At 43.8% G+C, this 27,416-nt stretch overlaps 1 protein-coding gene across 1 annotated transcript in view; it reads right to left on the bottom strand.

The window, feature by feature from the left end:
* LOC146862774 (uncharacterized) overlaps positions 1-27,416 on the bottom strand; it is a 1,246,959-nt gene that overhangs the window by 1,154,105 nt on the left and 65,438 nt on the right. Inside the window, exon 3 of the mRNA XM_085642072.1 lies at positions 11,667-11,778. Within this exon, the coding sequence (XP_085498198.1) occupies positions 11,667-11,778 (112 nt within the window). The remainder of the gene's footprint in view (positions 1-11,666; positions 11,779-27,416) is intronic.

Below are 27,416 nucleotides of genomic sequence, written 5' to 3'. Positions count from 1 at the left end.
TGCAGTTTAGTAGGATACATTTTAGCCGGGCCTTGGTAGGTATAATGTTGTGGTCTTGTTAAATAGGAACTTCTCTGAGGTTTTCTTCAACAATACCTCTGGTAATGTGTCTACTGGCTATATCGGGGTTGGAAGGGATGGCTTGGATACAGGACATTATCAGTGTGTTATCTGTGTACACAGAGAGGGGGGACGGAGTTGTGGGTTCTTAGGACTGAAGTAGAGAGGTAAGATCTTGCGGCGAGAGTGGGTTTTTTATTCTGAACGGGTGGGTTAAGGCATTGGGGTCAGGTATTGATTTCCATCTAGGGGGGTTCTGTGACGTGGAAATAGTATGTGATTGTTGGCGGAATTTCACTTTTGGGTTTGGTTGTGTCAGGATAATGTCATGAAGAGTTTGGATGTCATCTTTAATTTGACTTAGGGCTAGTAATATCTCCTCGAGTCTAGGGTCAGGAGCCAGAGGTGACTTATTCCTCACCTGGTCTGTAGGTAGGTGAGGTGGGGTTATATGGGTTCACGAGGCAAGAAGTGAGGTGGTCCGATGAATGGCTGTTTTTTAGTGTGGTGATCCGATGTAAGAGGGGAAGTAGAAAAGTGGTGCAACAGGGTAATGTTGTGTGCTGTAGGGGGAGAGGCAGTAAAGTTTGACGTGAGGGGGGAGGGGGCCTGTAGGAACGCTGGCTGATCAGATGTACTGGTGTAGGGAGATGTTGGGGCTGAGTTTGTAGTGCAGATGCTGGGCATAGCGAGATCGGTGGGGTGGGTAGAGTTGTGTAATGTGTGGGAGGGGGAATGGGTGCGGGATAGGACAGCCAGATGAGAGGGGACGCTTGTGTGTGGAGTGATAGGCATCGAGGAAGTGCAAGTGGAGTTGTAGGAGGAGTAGGACATGGGGAGATGTATGTCGTACAGTGAGGGGTCAAATGGGGCGGGGGCAGGTGTATGTACACAATGTGAGCTAGAGGGAGGAGGACTAGTGGGGGGTCATGTGGTTGGTCGGGCTGAGTGCAAGGAGAGTCGTCTGCTGGGGGGGTAGGAAGGTGTCTAACAACCTTCTCTTTGATGCGCGGAAAGATGTTATCCAATAAATTCAGGTTTTGGTCTGAGGCTTGCATGAAGATGATTCCATTATGATGTATGGTGATTGTTGCTGCCGCCTAATAGAACGTGGAGGGAATGATGGATAGTGTAAGCCCATGTGGTGTTTTTTCAGTGGATGCAATAGAGAATAAGGCGAGAAAGGCTTTCCGCCATTGGGCCCTTCTCTTGGTATAGAAGATGATGTCATTTGTTAGATGTTCTTTATAGTTTGAGAAATAGGTGTCAGAAATTGGAATTTCTGGGTGAGATTTTAATAGACTATGTTTGGAACTTTTTGCCGATTATTTTTGAAAGGTTAAGGGGGTATTTAATGGAATAAGTGTGCAGGCCTATTAACTCCATGTCTTTGTTGCAATAGAGCTGAGGGGTCAGACAATGGAAAGAGGTAGAGTCACTTATGAATTATTATTATTAATTTTTTTTTGGGGTGGGGTGGTCAGAGAGTATGAGAGGTAGAGCGAATTTTTGCATTGCAGAGGAACTAGGTAGGGGTGGGAGGATCAGATGTTTGATAGCTAGAGGGAATTGATGCCTTGAGGAGGGGCCTAGATAGAGGGGAATTAGTTAAAGTTTGTGTAAATGTCAGAGTAGGGGTCAAGGTTGCATAGTATTCAGAATAAATCCTACTGAAATAGTGGTTGTCAGAAAATATGGCCAAATCTATCTCGGTGATTTGGTAGTTTAGGTAATCTAAGGGAGAGTTCAGGGTTATGCTATAGTTAGGTATACCTAATATTAAAGACGTTCCAAGATGGCTGCATGTTTGAGCAGTAGTGATTTGGCTCAAATGGGTAGTCCTATCGCTCTTTCCATGAGCCTGTCTCCCTAGTTAAGGTCCTCTCACTCTTACCATAGGTTGTAGTTGTTGGTCCTTTGTTTGTTTTTAGTACTGTGTAAAGCGAGGTAGTCCTATGTCTTTGATCATGGCTTGTTGTGGAGAAGGACCAGCCTTCTCGATTTAGTTAGTTAAGTCTGCAATTTTGAGGGGAGGAATTGCTACAATTTACACTGTGTGATCAAAATGGTGGCTTTACCATGAATGACGGGCCCTCGATGCAGTTAATAATCCTGTGTTGGACTGAGCAGGAGAGAATGAACTAAAACACCAGGCAAAAATAAGGGAAACATCCAGATTAATAATTAAAAAAACTGTAAGAGATCCTTGGGGCCTGTTCCTTGCAACATGCAGTGCTTTATTTTGTTTGAAATCACCTTGCAGATTAGTGCTTAGCGACCTTTTGATTAAGCAGGCGTGATGTGTCCAGATTCACAATAAAACAAAAGGAATCCTTGTGGCCGGTTCCATGCATCACGCATCAATTTATGTAGGTCGAAATGCCGTGCGGTCTAGTGCTCCGCGACCTGTTAAATATGCAGGCGTGATGTGACCCATATACCCTGATTGCTGCCGCCTGCACCGATCAAGGATAAAAGAAGCAGGCACCAGGGAGAAAGTCCTGATTAGCGGCGGAGAGAGCACATCGCTCCGCCAGACCCGAGCGGTGATTGCGGCAAGAGGGAGGGAAAAAATACCTGCGTTTAGGGGCTGCGACCCTGCCAGGAGATCATCGGTGGTCACAAGGCCGCGTCAGTCATCACTCCTCTTCGGCGATGAGGGAAGATAGACTCTGCTCGTCTTCTCCCCTGGGGACCAGAGCGCCCGTTGCGATGAGAGTAACGAGTGGGGGGGAGTCGGAGTGCCCGGTCCTGCACTGCACGCTCCTTCCGACATGCGTGCTCACCTCAGGACTCCCGCTATCCTTCTTTGCCGCGGCAGCTCCCCTGCAAGGATGGGCGCTGCCTCTGCAACCCCAGACAATGCAGTGCTGCCTCCAGTGATCGATGCGTTCTTCTCCTGGGACGTCCTCATGCAAACCAGGTGCCAGTGTCCTGCTGATTCCTCTGCGGGACTGCCTCCAGTCATGGAAGTCCTGCTCTTACATGCATCGAGTCAGTATTAAATAAACGGCCCACACCACATAGGGTCACGACTGAATTTATCATTGAGCTTTTACGGATTGCCATGACCCGAAATTACTTTACATTTCTGGGTGAGTACAATGTACAAACAAAGGGCGTGGCTATGGGGGCGAGCTTCGCCCCGAATCTGGCAATCATATTCATGAATGAATATGAACAACGTTTTGTTCTGAATGAGTACAATCCACATAGAGACTGTATTGTGTTGTGGCGACGTTATATCGATGACATCTTAATAATTTGGAAGGGTAATGAGGAACAACTTACATCTTTTCATCAGTGGCTTAATACTTGTTCTACTGATATTCAGTTCACTCTTGATTCCAGCAGAGAGACAATCAATTTCCTGGATATCACAATAAATGCCCAGTCCGATAAACTATATACTAGTTTGTATAGGAAAAGCAGCAAGCGTAATACTCTCTTGAGATATACAAGTCATCACCCTCGCAATCTAAGGGACAATTTGCCTTTTGGCCAATTCCTGAGGCTACGAAGGAATTGTTCCAAAAATGAGGACTATTTTGAGGAGTCAGCAGGTCTCCTAGCCAGATTGAGTGAACGAGGTTACCCCATCAGACTGCTAAAGAGAGCACGTAAACGTGCGTGGCATAACCATAGGGATTTTCTTTTAATCCCAAAGGCTAGAACTGACATCAAGGATGAACGTCTAGTGTGTGTAACTACCTTCAACACCAAAAGCAATGCTATTAAAAAAACCATTAATCAGCATTGGCATTTGGTATCTGATAAACTGGGGAATATACCGACCCCTTTACATGCATTTAGGAAAGGCAGAAATATCAGGGACTCTGTGGTTAAATCTCTTTTAGACATACCAAGGACCCCTGGGCAGACCACTCTATGGGGGTTCCCATCCATCAAGGGCCATCATAAGTGCGGCTCATGTAAAGCCTGTCCCATGTCGAAGGAGATGACTGAGTTTATGCACAATGACCGAACATATACATTACACGAACACAGTAACTGCAATACTAGCGGCGTTATTTATGCAATCGCCTGTCCCTGTGGGTTCATATATGTTGGACAAACCATCCAGAGAGTCAAATGCCGTATTCTGCAGCACTGTAGCCGTATACGATGTAAGGTACAAGGTGCCCCGTTGGTTGAACATTTTACTATGTTTGACCACGCAGCTGACAGCCTCAGATGGTGGGTCATTGAAAAGGTCAAACCTAACCCAAGAGGGGGTGACTTTAGCATTGTGCCCAACAAACGTGAGTGCCAATGGATACATTCTCTGGATACAGTTACCCGGGATTTAAATGAATTTGAGGAGATCAGCAGGCAAGTGTCTGTACTCACTAATACATGAAATTGGCCTTACTGTTGAGGTGGCGAGCCATTAGACTACACCAGGGATCTGGTTTTTTGGTATGGTACATTCAGGTCTATGTTTGTAAATAGTTAGTGGGTCAATACATTCCCCATATAGTACACTAGGGATCTAGTGTGGGATACTATTGGGTCAAGTTCCATGTGTACCTCTTGGTACGTCTTTTAATAGTATAATGAGAGGCCTTTTGACTATTATGCCTGTCAATGTTGTTTATTCGTTTTATATTGTGATTGTCGTTTTAACATGAAAATTGTCATTTTTTGTACAGAGTATTGTCATTGTAGTGTTTCTTTTGTCAATTATTTCCTTTAAGATGTTTTTGTATAATTATTATTATTTTTGAAGGTTTAATTCAATTATGTGTTTTGTTGATATTTGGCATCCTTGCCCCAACTATTCTTCGGTGTTTGATATCACACCGGGAGAGTCTTTCCTCCCTTTTCTCTTTTCTACGCCGACCACGTAATGTCCTACGTTGCCGGTAACTGACTTAATAGGCCCGCGCGTCGACCGCCACCATTAGGCATTCTCATAAGCCTGGAGACGGTCGCGGATTTGAGGCGCGAGTCAGTCTAACCCCCGGAGCTCTTTAAAGTTAAAGTTATGTTCAACGCTAGTAAGTACAAACTCTGCCCCTGTTTGTGGCCGCTGAATACTCAATGGTACAGAGTTATCTTTATACGCTACTTAAGTTTAGATAATATTCCCGTGTCTGTGGCCGCTAAACATTCAATTGGTATAGAGTTACCTTTAAACGCTACTTTCGCCATCCTTAAGTTTAGATATTACTCCAGGCAAACGCTTGGTATTTTTCAGACCCATAGTTAGTCGTTAACCTTCGTGCTAACATTAGTGTCTGACTTGGGGGTGAAATAGACTTTTGTCCTTTTGAAGAGTCACTAAGCTTAGTCGGGGCATTCTAGACTCCTGGCGAGTTGTAGATATGTGCAATATTTCAGCGCTAATACTGGCGTTTTTTAGATGGGAGAGGTTATTTTGAATTTAGTTCTATTTCATTCCCGCAGTTGGCATGGAATCGCATCAATTACCTTGACGCCACCGGGCTCTATTCATTGAAAAATAAGCCTTAAGGTATTGACCTTTTATTTAGTATGATTACCTAACTCATGTGGTTTGTCTAGTACACTCACCTCAAGTATGATCCCTCCTTCCTCTCTCTTTTTAAGATTACGTTGGATAAGCATATCCACTCTGTTGGATTCACTAAAGGAACCACGGACTCCAGTTCTTACCTTTAAATGACGGGTGAGACTATTCTAACACAGATACAATTCCATTTACGCCTTATGGTTTTAATTCTCTAGTGCAACGACCTGACCTCTGGTCCCCATCCATTTTAGGTTGCCCCGCCCTGTCCTGATGAAGATCCGCAAGGCCGAGGAATTAATCGTCCTCTTGGCTACAAGTCAGATCGAAACGTCGACGCCCATCTAATTCAGTCTGGACCCTTAATCTTAATTTCCACGTGCCATTCTAGAATTGATTTCTAGTCTGAACTGATATAAAATCTTTGTGATTGTATTTTGGCCAGGTTATTTAAGGACGGTGATCTGTAACCGGTCTCATTTTGCTTTTGCTTTGACATATAAAAATTTCTTATGTATTTCTGTTGAAATATTTCTTCTTATCACTTCACTCTGGAGCACCCTGTTTCTCTGCACGTCTCCCTCTGGAGCAACCCGTTTTCAAATTGCTATTTGTATTACTTACTGTCTGGTCTTCACCAATTGATTTAAATAAATACATGGTGATCCAGAATGTGGTCGTTTTTGCACTTTTTATGTTGAGTACCTAATTTATAAATATGCTGAATCATAATCATTGATTTATTTAAAATATAGGTCCAGGACCATTGTCTTTTGTACCCAACATTAAACAGGTCCTTGACTATTTTGGGTTACCCCGTTCTTTGCAATGGTCCAGTCATGGTGCCAGCACGGGGGCCCCCAAAAGCCTGCAGCGATGTGGGCGAGCTTGGACGAATGGAGGGTCGCCACTACCGAAGTCCTGCTCCTGAAGCGAAGGACTCCCACCGATCGTATACATCTATTTCTTGACTTATATAGTGTCCCCTAGTTTCCATTGATCGCTTTATAGGGGAGGAGTCACATGTTATACTGGTGGTCTCGAGTTTGCCCACAGAAATTGTCATTTACTTCTGCAGAGCCTAGTAGTCAATCCTAAAAATATGTCCCCTTTCTCTGTTCCACTTAGAACAGAGGGTTCTAATACTTTGACCTCTCTAGGAACACAGGCCCTAATTTAGTAACACTTTGCACCAGGTTTATGTCACAAAAGTGACACAAACTGGCACAATGTGGTGAGTTGAGATTTACTTTCCAATGCAAAACTTGCTTTTAGCTGAAAAGTAACCTTAAATTAATGCAAAGTAGTGCTAAACACTACTTTCTGCTACTTTGCCTCAAGGGGATATACCATGGGTTGTACGTAGCATTCCCTTTCAACCACCAAAGGGTCTTTACACAAAGACATACCTACTAAAAAGGTAGGCAGGGTTTTGCTCTAAAAATATACAGCTCCTCTATGCAAGTGTATCTTTCAACAAATGTTTTCTTTTCTCCAAACGTTTCCACTTTTGCATGTGTGTTGTACTATACTGCCTAGCACGCATACACACTTGGAAAAGTTTTAAACTAGGTCTATGCATAGTATTTGGTACTGGAATGATAACACTTTCAATATAAAACCTATGGTAGACATCAAGCACACACCTTTGTGTAAAAAAAAGTGCAGCAATCTGTGGGAAAGAGAAAACGTGAAGTATCTTAGCAGATAAGGTGCAGTTCTGTTCTATCACTTGCGTTCAGTGCAGCAAAGCCATGAGAAAATGGGGTATTAGTAGACCAAAATAAGGGTCCGTACCAAGTAATCAGTCCAAAATCTTGTCAAATCCAACACACAATTTCAATAAATAAACCTAGGCGCAACACCTGGTAGCTATGGCACAGAGCAGATAGGCCTACCTTAAGCAACATATGGTAAGTACTTAGGTGTCAATAAAGCAGCAATTTCCCTTTGAATTGTTTTAAAGCACACTATCTGTAACTCATACCACATCCATACCAAACACACCACTATCACCAGGGAGTGCCACAAACTCTCCAACACTAATATATAGATGTTTTTATTCAATGAATTCCATTTAGTAAGACCATAAAAATGCATTAAAAAACAAATCAATTATTGCACCATAAGTTGACTACTAATATGTAAAGTCATATACATAAAATCATACATATAAATTCAATACGGGAGAGTGTAATAGACAATAAGATTTTGTCAAAACGAACTGTGACCGGAGCGCTTCAGGAGGCTGTTTAGTCCCGGCAACTGGTTTGAATTTGAAGAAGAGTGGTTGCAGCAAGGAGGTTCGAAAACGTGGAGACTATTCTGTCCCAGAATTATAGATCAGTTGAATTGCATTTTCCTCCTACACCACTAATCCACAGGCTCACAGAGAGTCTTTTTTAAGTAACTACAAGACATGCGCTAGAAACGGTCTGTGGTCCATTTAATTTGAGGAGTCAGATCCCTAAAGAAGTGATTATCAATACGTCACAATTCCTGATGAAGTTTTGGGAGATAACAAGTATTTCTGCCTAAAGAAGGTGGTTAGAACAGTATAAACCACCGAAACACGTTGCGTTGCTACAACAATAGCACAAAAGCAAATTGGTCTTGGTCAAAAAAAGAACTGTACATAATGATGTTTTGACCATGGAACTATTGTCGCATTAGTGCTCTAAATGACAAAATCTTATTGTTTATTACACTCTCCTGTATTGAATTTATATGTATGATTTTCTGTATGTCACTTTCCATATTGGTAGACAATTTATGGAGCAATAAGTTTGTTTTTATGATTCATTTTTCTGGTCTTTTTAAATGGAACTCATTGAATAAAAACATCTATATTTTAGCTTTGGATATTTTGTGGCACTCCCTGGTGATAGTGGTGTGTTTGGTATGGATGTGGTATGAGTTACAGATTGTGTGCTTTAAAACAATCCAAAGGGAAATTGCTGCTTTGTTGTCAATTTGGTGTCCTTTCCCTTTGATTAAGGAGGACCCCTCTCTTATTTTGGTGAGGTATTTAGGTGTGCCAACAGAAAATGTTGGACCACAGCACATTAAAACAATCCCAGTTTCTAAAAATTGAGAAATGTTTAATTATAAAAATCACACAAAACACATTAAAGTCTAGAAAGGGGAACTGAAGTTATGAACTTTTATAGTTTTAGGTCAAAAAGTAAAGTGCCAATTGGAAGTCATTGTTCACGGTTGACCGGGACCTAGATATGATTTCAGGCCAACCGCAAGTGAGTCATCCCTTACCATCTGTCTTAGCCTCTGAAATGGAAGTTGAAAGTCTCTAGAAGGGCACTGTTGAAGGGTATACTTAGTGAAGCCCTCTCTAAGTCAGATAGCCATTGAATGAGTTCCCACTGAAGCTGTTGGTTTTGGCAGAAAAAGCTCAGCGTGGAAAAAGTCCCATTTCCTGGCTGCTGAAGTCATCTCAACACATGGATAATTTTTTCACCTACGCCAAGTCAAGATTTCTACCCTTGGGCCTGATTTAGAGTGTCACAAAAGTATACTTCTGATTTTGAGTTTAGCAGATGGGTAACTTCATCACAAATCACCCATCACAAATATCTCATCCACCTTATTACAAATGACATAGGACATCATGCGCTTGTAATAAGGCAGTTGGGATAGGTTTTTACATTTGTGATGGAGTAACCCATGTACTAAACTTTGAATCAGGCCCTCAGTGTCTTTTCTGGGGCTCAAATTCCACCAGTCGGGCAAGCCTGGAGCTGTTTCTGAAAAAGTCCTCTTGAAATTGGATACCTTTGCTGCAAGGTCCCTCTGAGGCTCAGGAGGCCTTGGAAGTCCACAAATTGGCTTAGTGCCAACTTTTCATAACTTCTTGAGCAAGTTCCCTTGGTCACTTCTAAGACTCTCAGGACATTAGGCAAAGCACTTAGGGGGAGGAGACTCACTCCAACAGGAGCCACCAGAATGTTCCAGTTCAGGTTCATGTTTTCCTTTGATTGATCCATCCAGGAAAACTGACATGAGCCAGGTGCAGAGCTTCACGCTTATCATTACCTGGAGCCAGCATCATCACTACCTGCTGTGAGGAGCCACCACATTGCAAAAAGAACTGTCCTTCAGAGGAAATATTAACTATAAAAAGAAACCATACTGTCTTCTAAACCCTGACAGTGGCTCCACATCCCTTGACTGATTATACTATATAATAGTGGGTGCAAAACTTCCCAGGTTTGTTCCAGTTTCAACTGCTTCACTGCTTGAGTAAAACAGCTGCTGTGTTTCTGGACTAGTATTGCAAACAGCCAGTCTCCCAAAGGTGAGGGGACACTTCCTGGTTTCTGCAGGTATTGCTGGAATCTGTGGGTCTGCAAGTAACCCTGGAAGTTGCCTGCCTGCTGAGAGGGGAGAGATGAAAGCCATGTCCCACAGGTGGCAGCCTGCCCATGAAATAGAACCCAGCTGCAGAACTCGGTATGACGTATAGCCCAGAAGGAGTAGAGGAAACATGAGAGAGCACTGACACGACCCGTGAAGTGTCTTGGGTTCCCTCGTCGACCTGCCTAAATGCTGAGTCAAGTCAGTCTGACGAGAGATTGTGTCCAATTTGGCAATGTCTAACCCAAAGACTGGCCAACTCGGAGTCCACTGCAGAGAAAGACACAGATGTCTGGTTTTGACGTTACCTTCATGGCACTTCTGCAATTACACTGGCACTACAGACCAAAGGAAAAAGATCCTTCTGCCACAACCAATGCAGAAGACTGCTGGAGATGTCTTCATGGAGCCGCTGTTAACAGGCTTACTGCAAAGAGAAGGAGGTGGGGTTGCCCAAATGAGCAGTGGTGAGTGCAACAGCTCAGCCCATTTTCTGACCAACTCAGGCTTGATAATCTCAACTGAACACCACATTAAGTGATTCCATATGCCTGAGAGACACTCACTGTGAACCTTTAGTGGTATAATTTTATGAACATAGCTGTTCCTGCACAAAAACTAAATAGTTCTTTACTGAGGAGTGGCCTTCAGGTCACAGAATGCTAGGAAGCTGCTTCACTGCAACAAAGTGAGCCTGCACCTGAGCGTCCACGTTTGCCCTCTGTAAAGAAACCAGTAAACTGGGTAGTTCAACCCTGTAGACTTCTATGTGTACCATATTGAGTTCTGATGTGATTAAAAGACTTATCGTTATTTCTAAAAATATAAGCTTTGGGCTGTGCATGCAACCAGTTGATCTTTTAGGTGAGTGCTTGGGTTCTGCGTTTCTATCCCAAATTACTTCGCTGAGACGCCTTAGACTCTACAATGAGAGTCAAGAGCAGAATGGAAATACTTGGGCCAGTTTGCAGACCCTTAGTTGAACAGAACTCAGGACACCATTGCAGACAATCTCAGCATTCAGAGTTGGGGCCCAGCAGCCCTTGTCTGCACTTTGGCTCCCCGAATGGGGCCTGATACCCTTTCATTCAATTGTCTGAATTGAGATTACAGGGGTTGGCTGACACCCAAACTATACTGAAAATATTAGTATATTTGCAAATATTCACTTAGGACAGTTACTGAACAAATGCTTAATATGGAAGCGTTCTTGTAATTATTTTGTTGAACAGGAAGTAGTGATCCATATTGGTTAAATTTGCTGTATGTTGCTCTATTTTCTTTGAATAATTACTGTCTTTGTTCCCAGATTTTGACAATTAGTGTACAGTAAACTTAATAAAAACCCTTTTTGCCTTCACTCATAGAAACGAAACACCTATGTACAGTGTTACATAATAGAATAGTTAAGATTTTTCTGCATCGCTTACTAGCATATGTTGTATTTCATTGTGTTGCAAATATCCAGAGTTATCCTTTCATGGACAGTTACTGCATCCAAAACACAATGGCCTCAGCCAACGTGAAGGTTTCGTATTCTGGAACCCACAGCTTTTACATATGCACCTACTTCAAGCTCAAAATTTCACGTGCATTTTCTGACGAATTAATGGCATACTTTACATTACACGGACATCACGCTATGTCTGCAGCATGGTGTTATGATAGAGTTGTTTAACTTATTTTAATGGACAGTATTCACAACTGTAGTAATAAAAAAAACCTGTTGGGCAGGAATACTAACGAGGTTGTTTTTGGCAAAGTTTCCGATGTTGAATAAGAGATCCGCCTTGTTATGTGACTGCATTTGAAGATGAAAAACTGCCCACTCCACCACTGGGCTCTTTCCAGTGTATCTGGATAAAAACAAAGCAAGACAATGGTATTAGCAGATAAATGCATTATAACTATGCATTATAAAACATAAGAACAGGGGAACTAGATGCACAACGACTTATTCACTTTCAAGGGGACAGTTCTGTTTTCTTCCGCCTTATATACATTGGCTGAACTGTACAATATCCCAGTATGACTGGAAATATGGGATAAAGTGTGAAGTTTTAACATTAAAAACAAGGTTTTTGACCCGTGGATCCCATTTATCTGTAAGTGCACATCCAATTTTTCTAACTGCTCTTTTTTGACCTGTAAATTTGCCTCATATGATTTTGTTTTCTGTTATGCAGAAACTATTTTTAAAGTGAAGGTGCTGGTCAGTTCCATAAGCACATGACAATCAGAGGCAGTCTATATAAGACAAATCTTTTCAGAGGAGTGAGGGATAATATGCCAGGAAAAATGCCACCATCTGAAACATTGGAATCGACTGAAAAAATGGCATGGCCGTATTGTACATTGGGATAATAATTCTAAGTATACTATATTATCATAATATTAGGTCCAACCAATACTAGCTACGTAGGTCCGAACTTGGCATCCTTGTAACATACAAGTCTGTACTGTTGTATTAAACACTTTTAGAACATTTCTAGATGTTTCTAGCTTGTTTTGAGTTGTGAGCACACAGATGACTACTGTTCTGTTTTTTGCGATAGTATATTGAATTATAGATATATAACAGTGAATAACAGGGATGTTTCTCACCAAGGGTTTCATCAGAGTGACATCAAATTGGACAACATAAGAAAATCTTGAGTTGTCTACGATGCCACTCAGAGTTCAAAGGTTAAAAATATCCATTTGTTTCCCTTCCGCAATTTTATGATATGTGTTGCCCCCAAAATCACCAGCCAATGCTTTCAGCAGCACCACAAGGGCAGTTCCTCGCTGTCCCAAATGTATAAAAGAAGCCTGGCCTCATGCCGCCAATCACTCCACCATCTGTGCTCTCTGATGTTTATCAGAGCAGAGAGACAGTGCTGTGCTCACAGTCTCTCTGAGAGCTCCCTCCGAGCACCCTGGAGCTTCTTTATGACCTAGGAACAGTTTCCAATCATTGCTACATTATAACAGTGACAAATACTATTTAGAATCTGATATGTATGCTAGTCACCCTCTGTGAGAGTCATCCATAAAAAAATATCTTCATTCTAGAGAACTAACACCACTCAAAGCTCTGCTCTCAGAAGCGGCAGGCAGGGGTGGCTTAAATTACACCAGGCACCCTTTCACCCAGATTACATCATACAGTACACCATTTCCCCCCATCCATAGCCCCTTAGACATCCCTTAACAATCTTCTTTTTGCTGCTAAGGGGCTAGGCTATATACACAGGGTAGAAACTAAAGACAATAATATGGTCTCTGTGTGCCCCTTTAACTCTCTGTACCTCCTGCAGCCTCATAACACCTGGGACCAGGAGTATCAATGGCAATGCCAGAGGTTGCAACGACTACCCTTTGCTACCCATAATTGAGGTCCATGGCTCTACTGAAAACGTAGTAAAATTAAGAGCTTAGATCCAGGAAAAGTATCAGTAAGTACTAAGGATGTGTTCTTGTTAATATCGAGACTCACTCAGAACTCTTTTCTTTGTGAGACCTGCTCCTGATTTTGCAGATTCCCCAGTTCTGCTCAGTGGCGTAACAAAACTTGAGGGGGGCCCCTGGCAAGGTACATGGAGGGGGGGGGGGAGTGCTCCCTCCGGACTTAATTTTGGAGATCTCAGGTCAGGGACAGGATACTGTGCTGAGGGGGACCCTGAGCTTGAGGGCCCCCCACTCTGCAGGGGCTGCGGGGGCCTATGTTACGCCACCGGTTCTGCTCTTGATAACATAGACATTCACTGTGAGCTATGATGCTTATCATACATTGAAGCATTTAATAACTGTATACACATCTGAATTTAATTTCCTACTGAGAACTACATTATAACGTCACCATCCACCTGTAACAGAAAATTGCATCAGTACTCTTGAGCCATAATTTTTTACAGCTGCGTTTTGGTATTACAAGACTAGCTGCCAGAGTGGGCACAAAGTGCAGGTCACTGGCCAGAACTGCAGTAGCTGCTCAAACAGATGAATAGATACCAAGCTTCTTGGGTCCCTTTCTCCTGAAGGTTGTTCCTCTGATAATTTCTGCACATTTGTGGTACAGTGCTTATATTGCATTGCTCTGTTCATTACAGGAGATCAGCAATCTAGCCGCATGTTACTATGATTTCTAACACAAATTGACATAAATTTGATATATATGATTATATTAAATAAGGGGGCAGGGTAGGTATACTCAGCCCCCCTTAGGCTCCATACGGGGAACCCTGAGTCCTCTGGGGTCAAAATGTAAAAACGTTTTGCAAATTTTGCCACAATCCTGCAGGACTCCGCAGTATTGCGGAAAATAAAATAAAAATGGCGGGTGAGGCTGCAATGTTTAATTAAGAGGAGGAGTGGATGGCCTCCCTCCCAAAGCCGTTTTCAGCACAGGGGATTCCTCCCTGGGGCCCAATTGTATTTTTAAGACAAGGGAGGCACGCAGCCCTCTCCCTGAGCCTTTAAAAGGCCCTGAGGACCCTATTCCCCAGGGTCGGTTCACTTGCTGTGTGCTGGGAGACCCCCCCGCCCCCCATGCGGGCAGGGAAACTTGTGTTTGCTCTCACCTGGCAGGAGAATTTTCTAATGTCCTGCCAAACGGAAGCAAACACAAAGTTTGCTCTGAGCGGGTGGAATCATTAAAAATGCTCTGCTGGCTAGGAATAGTCTTCTCTTCTGTTTCCCTGTCCACAATGATGCGGACAAGGAAGCAGAACAACAGATTGCTCCCTCCCGGAGGAAGCAGCGTGAAAAGCTACTCCCTCTGGCCTGGAGCAATGCTGGCTCTCGCACTATTTGGGAAGCCGGCTGAAGGTGCGGGGGCCCTGGGGCTACTCCTACAGCCTCTAACATGTGCCTGGTCAGAGCCCAGGGTGGAAACTGAGGCACCCAACTTTAAATGATGCGGACTCCAGGTGTTCAGGATGCCCAGGGCCAAAATAGGATCAGGGAAGGGACAGCCTCTCCCCTTTTAAAAAAAATACAGCCTTGGAGGATGGGGTTCCCACAGCCCCAGAAGGCAGGGTAGGGTTGCCCCAAGCAGTTTTTGGCTGCAGAAATACTGATTAAAGGGGGGGCCGAACTGCCCTCCTCCTCTTAAACAGTATCCCTGCAGCCAAAAACTGAAATGGCAGGGGCCTATGATGGCTCCCTGGGGCCTATAATGGCTCAGGAGGGATGCCCCTTAATCAATATCGCTACAGTCAAAACCTGGAATGGAGGGGGGGATCATCCACCCTCCCCCCTTAAATATACCCGACCTTGGGGAATGGGGCCCCCAGAGCTCTAAATGAGCTGCGGAAGGGGGCCCTACTACATTACACTACTTTTACACTTAAAACCCAGAATGCAGACTAAGAGCATCATTGGGATGTCCGCCCGCCATCCTGACGTAAAAAGGGACCGCCCGTCATAAGTGCAGCAGTGCCGTGGGGGTGATTAGGATGCGCCCGCCACACTGGCAGGCGCATCCTGCATTTTTAACATTGTGGCGGGCGGTGCTTTCAGCATCACCCGCTGCAATGCCAAAAATGCATGTTGTTGTGCATGCAAATGCAGGGGGGTACCAAAGGTACCATGTGCCCCCCCCCAACATCATGGGGGCCCGCAACGGGCCCACAACTTAAAAATCCGCATGCCTTTCCGTGACGGCAACGCCGCCATGGAAAGGCTGCCCCCTGCCTGCATCCTGATATGTATGGCGGTGTCTAGCAGACACCGCCACCATGAGAGACCCTTTTTCGCCCGGTCGACGAGTTGACCGGGCGGAAATGCGGCGAACGGTCTTCCCGTCCGCCGCGGTACCCCCCTCCATACTAATATGGCGGGGGAGAAATAGGTGGCAGGCGGGGAAGGATGTAGGGCGGATCGGCACCGCCATGCGGGCAGTGGCGATCCGCCCTACATCCTAATGGACCTCAAAGTGTGGGCCAACCAATATGTTTACCTTCTAATTTTGTAAGGGCTCTCATTACCCAATCATATGATGTTTTGTCACTGCAATGTACCATGGTATGCAGTGAAATTACTGCAGTATACCACGGCAATATCTGTAACTAACTGTTTGTACTTTATAACTTTAACACTACTGAACACATTTAGATCTACTAACAAAAGGATCCTTTGCACCCTAAAATCTATAGTCATCCTAGATCTCATCTACAAGCATTCAGCCATTTTCTCACTATGTCTGTTTAAACTACACTCTACGACACACCCCTATAATTCCTTTGTATGGCATGTCGCTCCACTCTGACACACCACTCCAGTCTATGACAGATCACTTCACTCTATCACACTCCACACCACTCCACTCTACAAGGTGCCTTTCCACTCTAGCACACACCACTGCACGACTCTCCACTCTGCTATTCCTCTCTACCCACTCCACTCTACGCCACTCTTCTCCACTTTGTGACACTCTACTCTTTGCCACTCCACTCTATGTCACTTCCCTCTGCAGCACCCCACTCAACTCTACCACACTCTACGCCACTCTACTGTACGCTTTCCACTCTGCGCCATTTCACTCTATCCTACTCTACTGTACGCTATTCCACTCTACACCACTCCACTTTACACCACACCACTCTACTCTATGCCACTCCACTCTACGCTGCTCTACACCTCTAAATGCCACTGTACACCACTCCATTCTATGCAATTCCACTCTATTCAACTCCACCCTATGCCACTCCATTCTACGCTATTCCACTCTATGCCACTCTACCATGCACATTGTTCTCACAAATGATATAATTTGAGATGTCATACGTGTTGTTATGATTTGCCATGATTTCACATGGTATAAGTGATGTAATATGAAAGGTATAAGTAGTGAACCGTAAAGGAGCAAGTTATGGTTAATTTAGTGTGGCTAGCAATTCGACAACACTGTGTACAAAGGTGCGCTAGTTATAGTAATTTGAAGGTGGTGTGTAAATTATAAATTTAAGTTATAACTAAAACTTTAGAATTTCTAGTGTTTGCGTGGTTGAGATTTGGTTTGTATAGAAAGAATAAATAGGGTTTTCCTAACTATAACTAAGCTTTAAGCATTGTTTCTTTCATTGAATATGCATATTCATATACATAAACACACACACAAAATGAAAAGTTTTTCTGAAATGATAAAGTTTTGGCTAACACCAGACCTGATAAACAAGCATTGTTAAATGCATTCGTTTTCGCTTATGTGATTAATAATAAGCTGATTTTTGTTGTAAGTTGTAGTTGTACAATATATGTTACAGAAAGTCTGTTAAAGTGATAAGACTTGTTTATGTACAAAAAGACAATATATTCTGCTGTTAATAGTGGTATAGTGCGGGTAAGTAATAGCAAAATGTTGAAAAATGAAATTGAAAAGAGAAACAATAGAATTAATTGAATTAATAGCAGCAATATTATGTGTTTAGTGGAGTTATGACAACTATTGGCACCGGTGCCTATTGCACCTGCTGCACTATTCAAATCATGGCCCTATTGCCTGTAAGGTACCTCCACTTGTGACTGCCGGTTTAGTAGTAAAATATTGTAATATTTGGCCCCAGTGTCTGTGCACCTACTGCACCATTAAAATCGACCTAGTGCCTGCAACGTAACTGTACTTGTGACTGTTTATTTAGTAGTTAAATAGAGCAATATTTGGTGTTTAGAGGAGTTCTGACAACTTTTAGCTGTGGTGCCACTGCACCTGCAACACCATTGAAATCATGCCCCTAGTGCCCACTAGATAATTGCACTTGTGACGGCCTGTTTAGTAGTAAAATTTAGCAATACTCTACGTTTAATGGGTTCCCTAAAGCTTTTGGCCACGGTGCCATTGCACCTGCTACACCACTCAAATCAAGCCCCAAGATAACTGCAATTGTGTCTGCCTGTATAGTAGTAAAATATAGCAATATTAGGTGTTTAGAGGAGTTCTGAGAACTTTTAGCTGGTGCCACTGCACCTGCTGCGCTATTCAAATCCTGACCCTGTTGTCTGCAGGGTAACTGCACTTGTGACTGCCTGTTTAGTAGCAAAATATAGCAGTATTAGGTTTTTAGTGGGGTCCCTAGAGTTTTGGCCCTGGTGATACTACATCTGCTGCACCATTCAAATCATGACCCTATGCCTGCTAGATAACTGCACTTGTGACTGTCTTGATTAGGAGTAAAACTTAGCACTAATCTGGGTTTAGTGGGGTCCCTAGAGCTTTTAGCAACAGTGCCACTGCACCTGATGCACCATTCAAATCAAGTCACTTTTAACTGCAAGGTAACTGCAATTGTAACCTCCAGTTTAGTTGTAAAATGTATCAATTTTAGGTGTTTAGTGGGGTGCATAGAGGGTTGGGCCTGGTGTCACTGCACCTGCTGCACCATTGAAATCATGACCCTATTGTATAGAAGGTAACTAAACTTGTGACTGCCTGTTTCGTTTGACGTTTTAGCAATAATCTGGGTTAGTAGGGTCCATAGAGCTTTTGGCCTCATGCCACTGCACCTGCTGCACTATTCAAATCAAGTCCTTTGTAACTGCAAGGTAACTGCAATTGTGACTGCCTGTTTAGCAGTCAAATATAGCAATATTATGTGTTTAAAGGAGGTCTGACAACGTTGGTGCCCTGTGCTACTACACTTGCTGCACTATTCAAATCACAACCCTGTTGTCTGCAAGGTAACTGCGCTTGTGGCTCCCTGTTTACTAGTAAAATATAGCATAGCTGTGAGAAGTTGGCCTGGTATATGCTGTCCACTAGTTATAGTGGGCACCCTGTACCAGTCCAAACAACCCCTTATTGGTTATAGGTTAAAGACAACCTTTATTGAAAGCTATCCTAGTGGTAGCTAAGGAGAGCAGCCTTCAGGCTAAGTCTTGAAGGAATGTAAAGCAGCTTGTTTTACCATTCTATAATCTCTTGAGTGCCTAATTGAAAGACAACCACGCCAGGTATATAAAATATATGTATTTATTACTAAACACACCCTCCTAGACTCTTTATGAGGCTAGAGGTCAAAACACATAAGTTACACTTCAAATATCACAGTAAAATAGCACAAATACACGTCAGGCCCTAGGGGCGAGCCAAACCATATTCTACAATAGTGGTATAAGAACCACAACTTAACTAGACACAAGGCCTAGAGCCTGTAGAATCGCTGGGACCCCAAGGAACCACCCAAGGTTGTGACACAGGGGACCCACGGGGGCCGTGTGCAGTGTGAAAACACAGCCACGAGCTCCCGTTAGCTTCTATTGGGAATGTCGCGGTTAGATTTTAAAAGATTAGGGACACCTAGAAATGAGTCAGGACCAAACCCTTTGGGACTTAGGAAGTTCTAGGGTCAACACCCACGGGAGCACCAGAGTACTCGTGTTACCTCACCCAGGGAAACCGGGTGCATAGGTGTCAAATGGTGCCGGGTCGCGTCGTCGATTTGAATGGGAGCTGGCGAAGAAGTGCTGCTGCCGGGAAGATGCGAAGTGTCCGAAGAGATCAAAGCCTGGATCGAAGTCGAGAAGAACCTGAAAGCAGAGGGGACAGAGTCTGGGTCACTAGCCAGTGACCAGGAAGGTGATAGGCGAATGCCCACCGATGTCGGGTGATTTCAGGTGAAAGAGGTGAAGCTTGACTCTTCAGCCACGAGGACCAGGAGGCGTCGAGGGCAACCAGGAGCTGGATTCGAGCTGTCCCACAAAGGATGTCGAGTGCTGCAGCGTCGGTGTCCAGATTGGGCACAACAAGCCTTGACAACAGCAACCCACACAGAAAGCAGAAAGATGCTTCGGTGCAGACCAGCAAGGTCTGAGGGACTCACCACTTGGTAGGGAGTTGGGGCACATCTGGAGCAACCAGGGAAGCCCAAGGAAATTCAAAGTTACCCCCTCAGGGACCCACCAGTTGATGGACCAGGGATCGTGAAGGGACCTCAAGACGAAACACAAAATGGCGGCCCATGGGTCACTCGGGGTGACTAGGCCAACAATCTTCAGTGGATTCTGTGCTCGAGGTGGGGGCTATAAGTAAGCCCAAGCATGACTTCAGGAGACGTCGAGAAGTCAATGCACTTGCAGAAATGCACAGTGACCAGGAGTTCCGGTTCCACGCTACTCACAAGGGCTGCGGGTCTGAGCTTTGCTGGGGACTCTGGTTGGCCTCTGAGATGTCTGTAAATCCTCTTCCTGGGCTGTAAACACTTTGGAGTCCGGCGGGAGCTTCGGAAATGCAGACCGGCAAAGTGCTTCGTTGGTGCCTGCCAAGCAGGGGAGTCACTCCTTGACCCCAAGGGAGATTTCTTCAGTCCTCTAGTCTTTAGTAGAGCGTTGAAGTTCCAGGACTCAGCTTCAGAGTTTTGTCCAGGGATATCTAAAGTTCTGGTTACAGGGGTTCCTTACTTACACCTAAGGAAGGGGTTGGACTAGCTCTGGGGACCCACCTATGGGAGGGTCTGGAAAGAGGGGTGGCTACACCCATTTCCTTTATCCAGTTTCATGCCAGAGCAGGGGCTGGAAGCCCCTGAACCGGTTTGAGCTGGACTATGCACAGGGACACCAAATGTCCCCCCAGTGCAGGACTTCAAAGCACTCAGAGAGTGCTCTCACCCAGCCCCAATACACATAAGCCTGTCTGGGATGTGGTTACACCTCCATGTGACAGGAAACCTATTGTCCAGGCCTCCCCCGGAGTTTTGGTCAGCAGCAGGAGGCCAGACCCGTGTCTGTGGCTGCCGCATCCATTTTCTGATGGCAGGGCTCTATTAGATTTCTACCGGGTATACCAGTACTGTCATGTCTCTCCCTCTAGAAGGGTGGGATCATACTCCCACACCAGTTACTGGTGTGGGGTATGATTCCAAGGTGTCTGACACCAAACACAACATGTTTCCGTGCAGCCAGTCCAAAGTTAGCATTTACCGTTAGGTTATAATGCACTTAAGAGTATATGGTCAGGCTGCACCACTGACAACCCCGGAGAAGAGATTCCAAAGGCTGCAGAGGGGCTCAGCTCATGCCTGGGCACCCTCTCACATATAACCAAGCACCCTGCCTTCAGGATTGATAAGGCCTGCCATAGGGGTGACTGATAGGTTACTATGTGCAGTGATAGGTGAGGTATAGTGAACCTATACCTCAGTAAAGGGTGCATGCACCACCTTACCCAGGCTGCAGTAGCAGACCTGGGGTGTCATTTTGCATGGCTTTCCAGGGGTGGCATAATACATGCTTCAGCCCCTGGTAGGCCTCTGGGGTACCTATGCCCTGGGTACATAGTATACCATATACTAGGGACTCACAAGGGTACCCCAGAATCTAATCTGGAGTGTACCTAAAGTACATGCAATTAATTTAGAAAGGAAGCAGCTAAGCTGGGGCCCTGATTAGCAGGGTCCCAGCCAGACTAAAGTCGAAAAACAGTGAAACACCAGCAAAAAGTGGGGGTATACATGTGAAGCAGATCCTACTCTTCTATAATAGCCGTTGTATATTAACTTTATTTTTAATGTGCAATGTTTATTACAACATTTAGAATTTGCTCATACTGACCAAAAAAATGTATCCGATAATGTCTACAAAGGGCAAAGAAAGGTACTGAAGCATGAATAGGAAATGTCACAAACGTTCTAAGGCAAAAGCATCTGCTTTACACAACTAAGTAATAAAAAGCAAGTGTTCCATCATACTGTTATCTTGACAGTGAATTGGGCTTAAACAGTGTCAACAGCTTTAGTAGAAGTATCGTAAATGCGTGTAGCCAGGAGAAGTTAACAAAAAAAAAAGTTCCACACAAAAGCAAATGAACACAGTAATACAGCAACTGGAACTGATAAGAGCCTCATTTTAAGATATATTAAATACAAGATATTTCACATGTACAGCGTAAGCGCTGTGCAGGCGACACCTACAAAGGAATGGTTCATACAGTCACCCTGATTTGGAAGATGCGGACAGAGAAACAAAGTCATGCTGTTGTTAAGACACTCACATGAAGACTCTTTCATATTAAATGGTATTTCAAGACTCTGCACCATACGAAATAATAAGAGTAGAATTCTGCCAGGTAAATGAAGAGTTTTAGACAAATTGGGTAGGAATGTGTAATGAACAATGTTTTTGGTGTACCTTTTATTCACTCTCATAATATATGTAATCGATGAGGTGTTCTTTATTATAATGGTGCTTCTTTTACACATGATTTGCAGAAGAAAAATACATACTAAACATTAATTAGTACAAAATAATAAGGATTGTGAGTGCACTCATTTTTAGGGTTCATGGCGAAGGGCTCATTCAGGGAAAAGCTCTCTTCTCTTTTGCCTACAAGAGCACAAGATTCTGTAACGGAGCTGTTGGATTATGAACGTCCCTCCACTCCAGTAATTTGTGTTCAGAAATATCTGTCTGTGTTCTTTTTTCTCCAAAGGTCCTAATTTCATTTTGGGAGTTGAGGAGAATCTATCAGTGTGACTCCCCCAAAAAGGTGAAGCTCTCCCAACAATGTAGTGACATCAATTCTTGTTTCTGAGAGATACAGTTTCCCCAATCTACGCTGACCACACTTGATGTCTCACCTGCAGACTTACAGTAGTTCACAAGAACATAGTTGCTAGATGTTACACAAAATTCAATAATCAGCTTAAACCACCTGCATCTCTATAATAAAACTAAACAAATGGTTTCAGTGACTCAAGGTCTGCGATGTACCGCAGATGTTTAGGCATACTGTCATAATCCAGCTTCACGAAAAATCTAATGCAGCCCCAGAGATCCTAGCAACCTATAGGTCGATTTATGCCTTTGCTTACTTGGCAATGATCCTAGAAGCAGCACTACTGGTATAACTCTCCGATCAACTAGAACAAAACATGTTGTTCATTGACTTCCATTATGCTTCTACGCTCATAGAGGATGAAACACATGCTGATTCAAATCTGGAAGACCTTTCTCAGCTAAATGAACCAAAACCATGCTTGTGGTTGGCATCAACACCATGGACTGTAATATGTTCTTCAAATACTTAATAATTATATGTGGCATTGAAGGAGGGGGATGGCCCACCCAATAGTTCAAGTCATTTCTACCATGCTAACCCACAGGTTAAGAGCCCTTCCTCTCTGAGATCAATAATGTTTCCTCTAGTATACTCAGAGCCACTGGAATTAAGCAGCAGGAGAAGACCATAATATGCAGCAGGGTTGAGTAAATAATGTGGCAAGAAAAAGCAAATTGCACTAAGCAATGCGGCACATTTTGTGATAGTGTAACTTCATTATTTTGTCATTTTTAGGTCGAGCCTAGGTATAGCGCATGCGCTGTCTGCAAGACCTGCTGTAATCAGTACCCAGAGTGTAATCCTGCCTGCTGCTTGCCATTGGGTCACTCCTGCGTTGCTCTTAATTGGTTGGCGCACCCGATACGTCACTTCACTTTTTCACTCAGGAGCACCGCCCAACTACAGTTTCCTGTAGGTGTTTTTGTGTTACTTTGGGAACTACTTGTTTTATTGCCTATTCTTACACTGTGGGTGCCTGTTCCTAGTACCCTGCACCTTTTATTTGATCATCATGGCACCCACTTCACAGGCTGCAGCGCACATAACTTTTATGTACACGGGTGCTGCACTTCATGTTTCAGCATGGCGCCTGCTTTTATGTTTCTTGTTTTTTAATTGCTACCTACCTTTACATGCCTTTATTTTTTGCAGTTGTAGCACAAACCTAACCACACCGTATTGGGCATTTTACATGAGCACCAGTTCTCCAGTCCCAAAGTGGCAGCTCGCCGGGATAACATTCTCCAATGAGGACATTAGTATTATAATCAGCGCAACTCCTCTGTGCATTAATATGAAACAGTGTTTAATTTCACTTGGCAATTAGGCATGCACAGTTGGGAGCACATCAGTGTCTACACTCACTAACGGAGACACCACTTTCCTGCTATTGTTTTTTCAGTTGATGCGCAAACCCAATCGGAAGGTGTTAGAGCGTTTTACGTAAGCAGCAGTTCTCCAATTCCAAAGTGGCAGCTTGCCATTTTTCAACTAGAACATTTGTATTATTATTAGCACAACCGCTCTGTGCACTTATATGTAGCAGTATTTAATTTCACTTTGCAATTAGACCTCCACATTTAGGAGCACTTCAGTGTCCTAGCATACTAACCGGGGCACCACTTTCCTGTTATTTTTCATGCAGTTGTAACACCAACCCGACCGGAAGGCATTGAAGTGCTTTACGCGAACACTAGTTCCCCAGATGCAAAGAGACTGCTCGGCAAGCTAACGTTTTCCAACTAGGACATCTGACGGCATTAGGTTTGCTCCTCGGCTCACTTGTTGCTGAAAACCATGGCTTCAACAAATGGCTCTTACACTCTCTTTCCTCTCCATTCCTTGATTTGTTCCCCTGTGAAATGGATCCAAAAAAGAAGAAAATACTTTGGGTTCAAATGTCGTCTTTTTCTGACAATTTCCTATTCCAAATTTCAGCCTCGTAACAGAAAGAAACAAGCATTTGCAATGCAATAGGTCTTGCATTATAAAAGTGTGAGCAGTTGGTATTGCTAATAATAATGCAACACTAGCTATTGGCATTGTAAATGATAATGGCATTTATTTATGTGTTTTTTTAATAAAATAGATAAAGGCATTGTCATGAACAATGCCAATAGCTTACACTTTTGCAAATGCGAGACCTATTGCATTGCAAATGCAATAGGTCTCGCATTTATAGGAGTTTGAGCTATTGGCATTGTAAATGACAATGCTTTTTATTTAAGTTTTTTTCTTTTTAAAACATAAATAAAAGGCACTGTCATTTATAATGCCAATAGCTCAAACTCGTATAACTGCGAGACCTATTGCATTGCAAATGCTTGTTAGAGGGGGAGTCTTAGGCTGTGGTGCGCATGTCTGAAGTCACTGTGAGCAGCCACCTCGAAGGTGCAGGCTGCAGACTCAATTTTTTGGTGTATATGTAAACGTAGTGGGGCCGCTGCCCCTCTTTACATTATTGAAAGTTGACCATGTTTTCTGTCCCCCACATACAGATCTTCGGTGCGGTTCGCAACAATTTATCTGAAACAACCATGCTAAAAGTACATGCAAGAATCAGTTTGCTCCATGAAATGGGAACCCTGCAGCCCCAGGCAGAGAAGAATGCCTGGTCTAATTAGATAAAACACGCAGCTCAGATTACCGCGGAACTTTGAACTCAGCCAGAGGCCCAATTCTCACCTCTCTGACAATACCGCGGTATCGTCTGAATGGCTGGCGGACCAGAGATCACTTAAAAACTCTGTTCAGTCCCACTGGCAAATGCCCACAAGAGAGATACCCTGTTTGGTGTGAGAGATGCAGGCAGGAGTCGGCTTAAGTAGCAGAATGCCAGAAATGAAGACAGGGAGAAAGAGAGAGTGTGAGAAAAACACAGCGACAAAAGGAGACCCAGAGAGACTCAGTGAGAAAAAGAAACTAAGAAATTGTCAGAGAAAAGGGGAGAGGAGGAGAGGAAAACAAACAGAGAGAATGACATAGAGAGAGAGAGAGAGAGAGAGAGAGAAAATATATTAAGAGAAAGGAAGGAGGGGCACAGGGAAACTCAGAGACACAGAGTAAGAGGCAGACAGAGACAGACAGAGGGAGCGAGAGAGAAATAGGTTCAGCGATATTGAGACAGAGAAAGACTGAGATAGATATTATACATATCGAGAGAACTAGATATATATATAGAGAGGTGAAAAGAAACAGAGGGAGAAATAAGAAAGAGACAGAGAGGAAGGCAGAGTAGTAGAAAGAGAGATAAAGAGATGGGAACAGGGAGAGTGCAAGAGAGAGAGCGAGGCTCAAGGGAATGGGAAGAGAAAGACAGAAATAGAGTAGAGCAAAGAGAGAAATAGATGAAAGAGACAGGGAGGGAGAAAGAGAGAGACACAGAGGGAAAGGGGTGAAACCGAAAGAGAAAGAGAGTCAGATAGAGAGATGGACATAGAGAAAGTGAAAGTGAGAGACTCAGAAAGACAGAGAGGTAGAACATTTCATGCAATTTGGTGTGTGCTGCTTGAAAAAACTGTTTAATCGGGAAAATAAGATTTTATCTGACTGACTCATTGTATGACTAAACCCACCCAAAGGGGAATGGCGTCAGAAGTGATTGTTCTGTCATCTTGTCAGCTCAGCATTAGGCAAAGATAAGGGTGTTTGTCCTCTACGAGAGGGTCTGGAGGTTGCACGAGTCTCTCAAAAACAACTACGGCATCTTGAATTTAAATCAGATAGACAACAGAAAATGTGCCGGGGAGGCAAGGCTATGATGTCGCTGTAGGTAATGCATGAGAAAGGGGATTGCAAGTAGTTGGGCGTTGATACACAGGAAAACAAGCATTAGCCGCATGCGCGCCTCGCGCTTAAAGTTTTTTTTAAAAATGACAAAAAAAGACAAGCCCGGCGGAGCGTGGCGCGCGCGCTTGGGGGCGGGGGAGCGCATTCCAGGATGACACAGATGGTTTCCATCGAGTTCTGGTTCGCATGGCTGAAACAGTCTAAGTTAGAAAGGGGGAACAAAAAAAGAGAAACAGAACACACAAAATATGAAGCAAAAAAACGTACAAAGCGCACAAACAATGGGAGATGAAAAGAAATAGAACGTAGAACTAAAGATGGAAGAGAGCTGGATAAGAACAGACAATTATACCGCAAGAGGAAAGGGGTGAACACGAGACATTAATACGAAAATAGAGGAGATAAAAGAAGAAAACGACAATGATTGAAAGAAAACTGCATAAACACGAACACACTGTGGTGGATTATAAATCCTGCAAACAAAAGTCACCTTGTGCACGGTTATGCGTTCACCAAGCACGGATCTGAACTCGGTAACTCGAGCAGCACCCTAAGTGATGAAAACAGTGTGCGTAATGTCTGGCGCGTAGCTTGGTCAATGCGTTTGGGGGAGGAGGGTTGGGAGCTTCTTTTCAATATAGCCTCAAATAATGTCTCAAAAACACCCGCCTCCTTGCTTTGCAGACAGATATAAATGCGATTTACTCAGCAGCATGTACATTTTCTAGTTACTTTAAAACGTGTATGAGCACAGCAACTCTAGAAGCAGCTAAACTATTTGTGTAGAAATCTACGGGCGTTGTCGAAATTGGTTCCTTGCTGGAAGGAAAAACGTATATAAAATTCACTCTGCAACAAGACTACAACTGAATATTAAGACTCAATGAGTAAAGGAGAGGCATTCATGGAGGGAGGAAGGAAGGTGGCCGCGAATGTGAAAGTGATCGCGATCGCGATCAAACATCAAAGCGGCCGTGCGGGCGCGAAAGTGAAAGAAAACGAGTGCTTTCAGGCTGCCAAATGGTGCGCGCGCCCGGCGCACATGCACTGTATTTGGAGGCCTGAAAGCACTCGTTTGCACTTCCAAAACTCGATTACTATAAGTCTCGCCAGAGCAGCGCTAAAGCGCTGTCTCAGGCGAGACCTAAAAAGCAAATGTTCAAAATACGAAAA

The sequence above is a fragment of the Triturus cristatus genome, chromosome 2_2 (assembly GCF_964204655.1).
Source record: "Triturus cristatus chromosome 2_2, aTriCri1.1, whole genome shotgun sequence".
NCBI classification, from domain to species: domain Eukaryota; kingdom Metazoa; phylum Chordata; class Amphibia; order Caudata; family Salamandridae; genus Triturus; species Triturus cristatus.
Note: the sequence above shows the minus strand (reverse complement) of the source record. Positions and strands in the feature narration are given on the sequence as shown.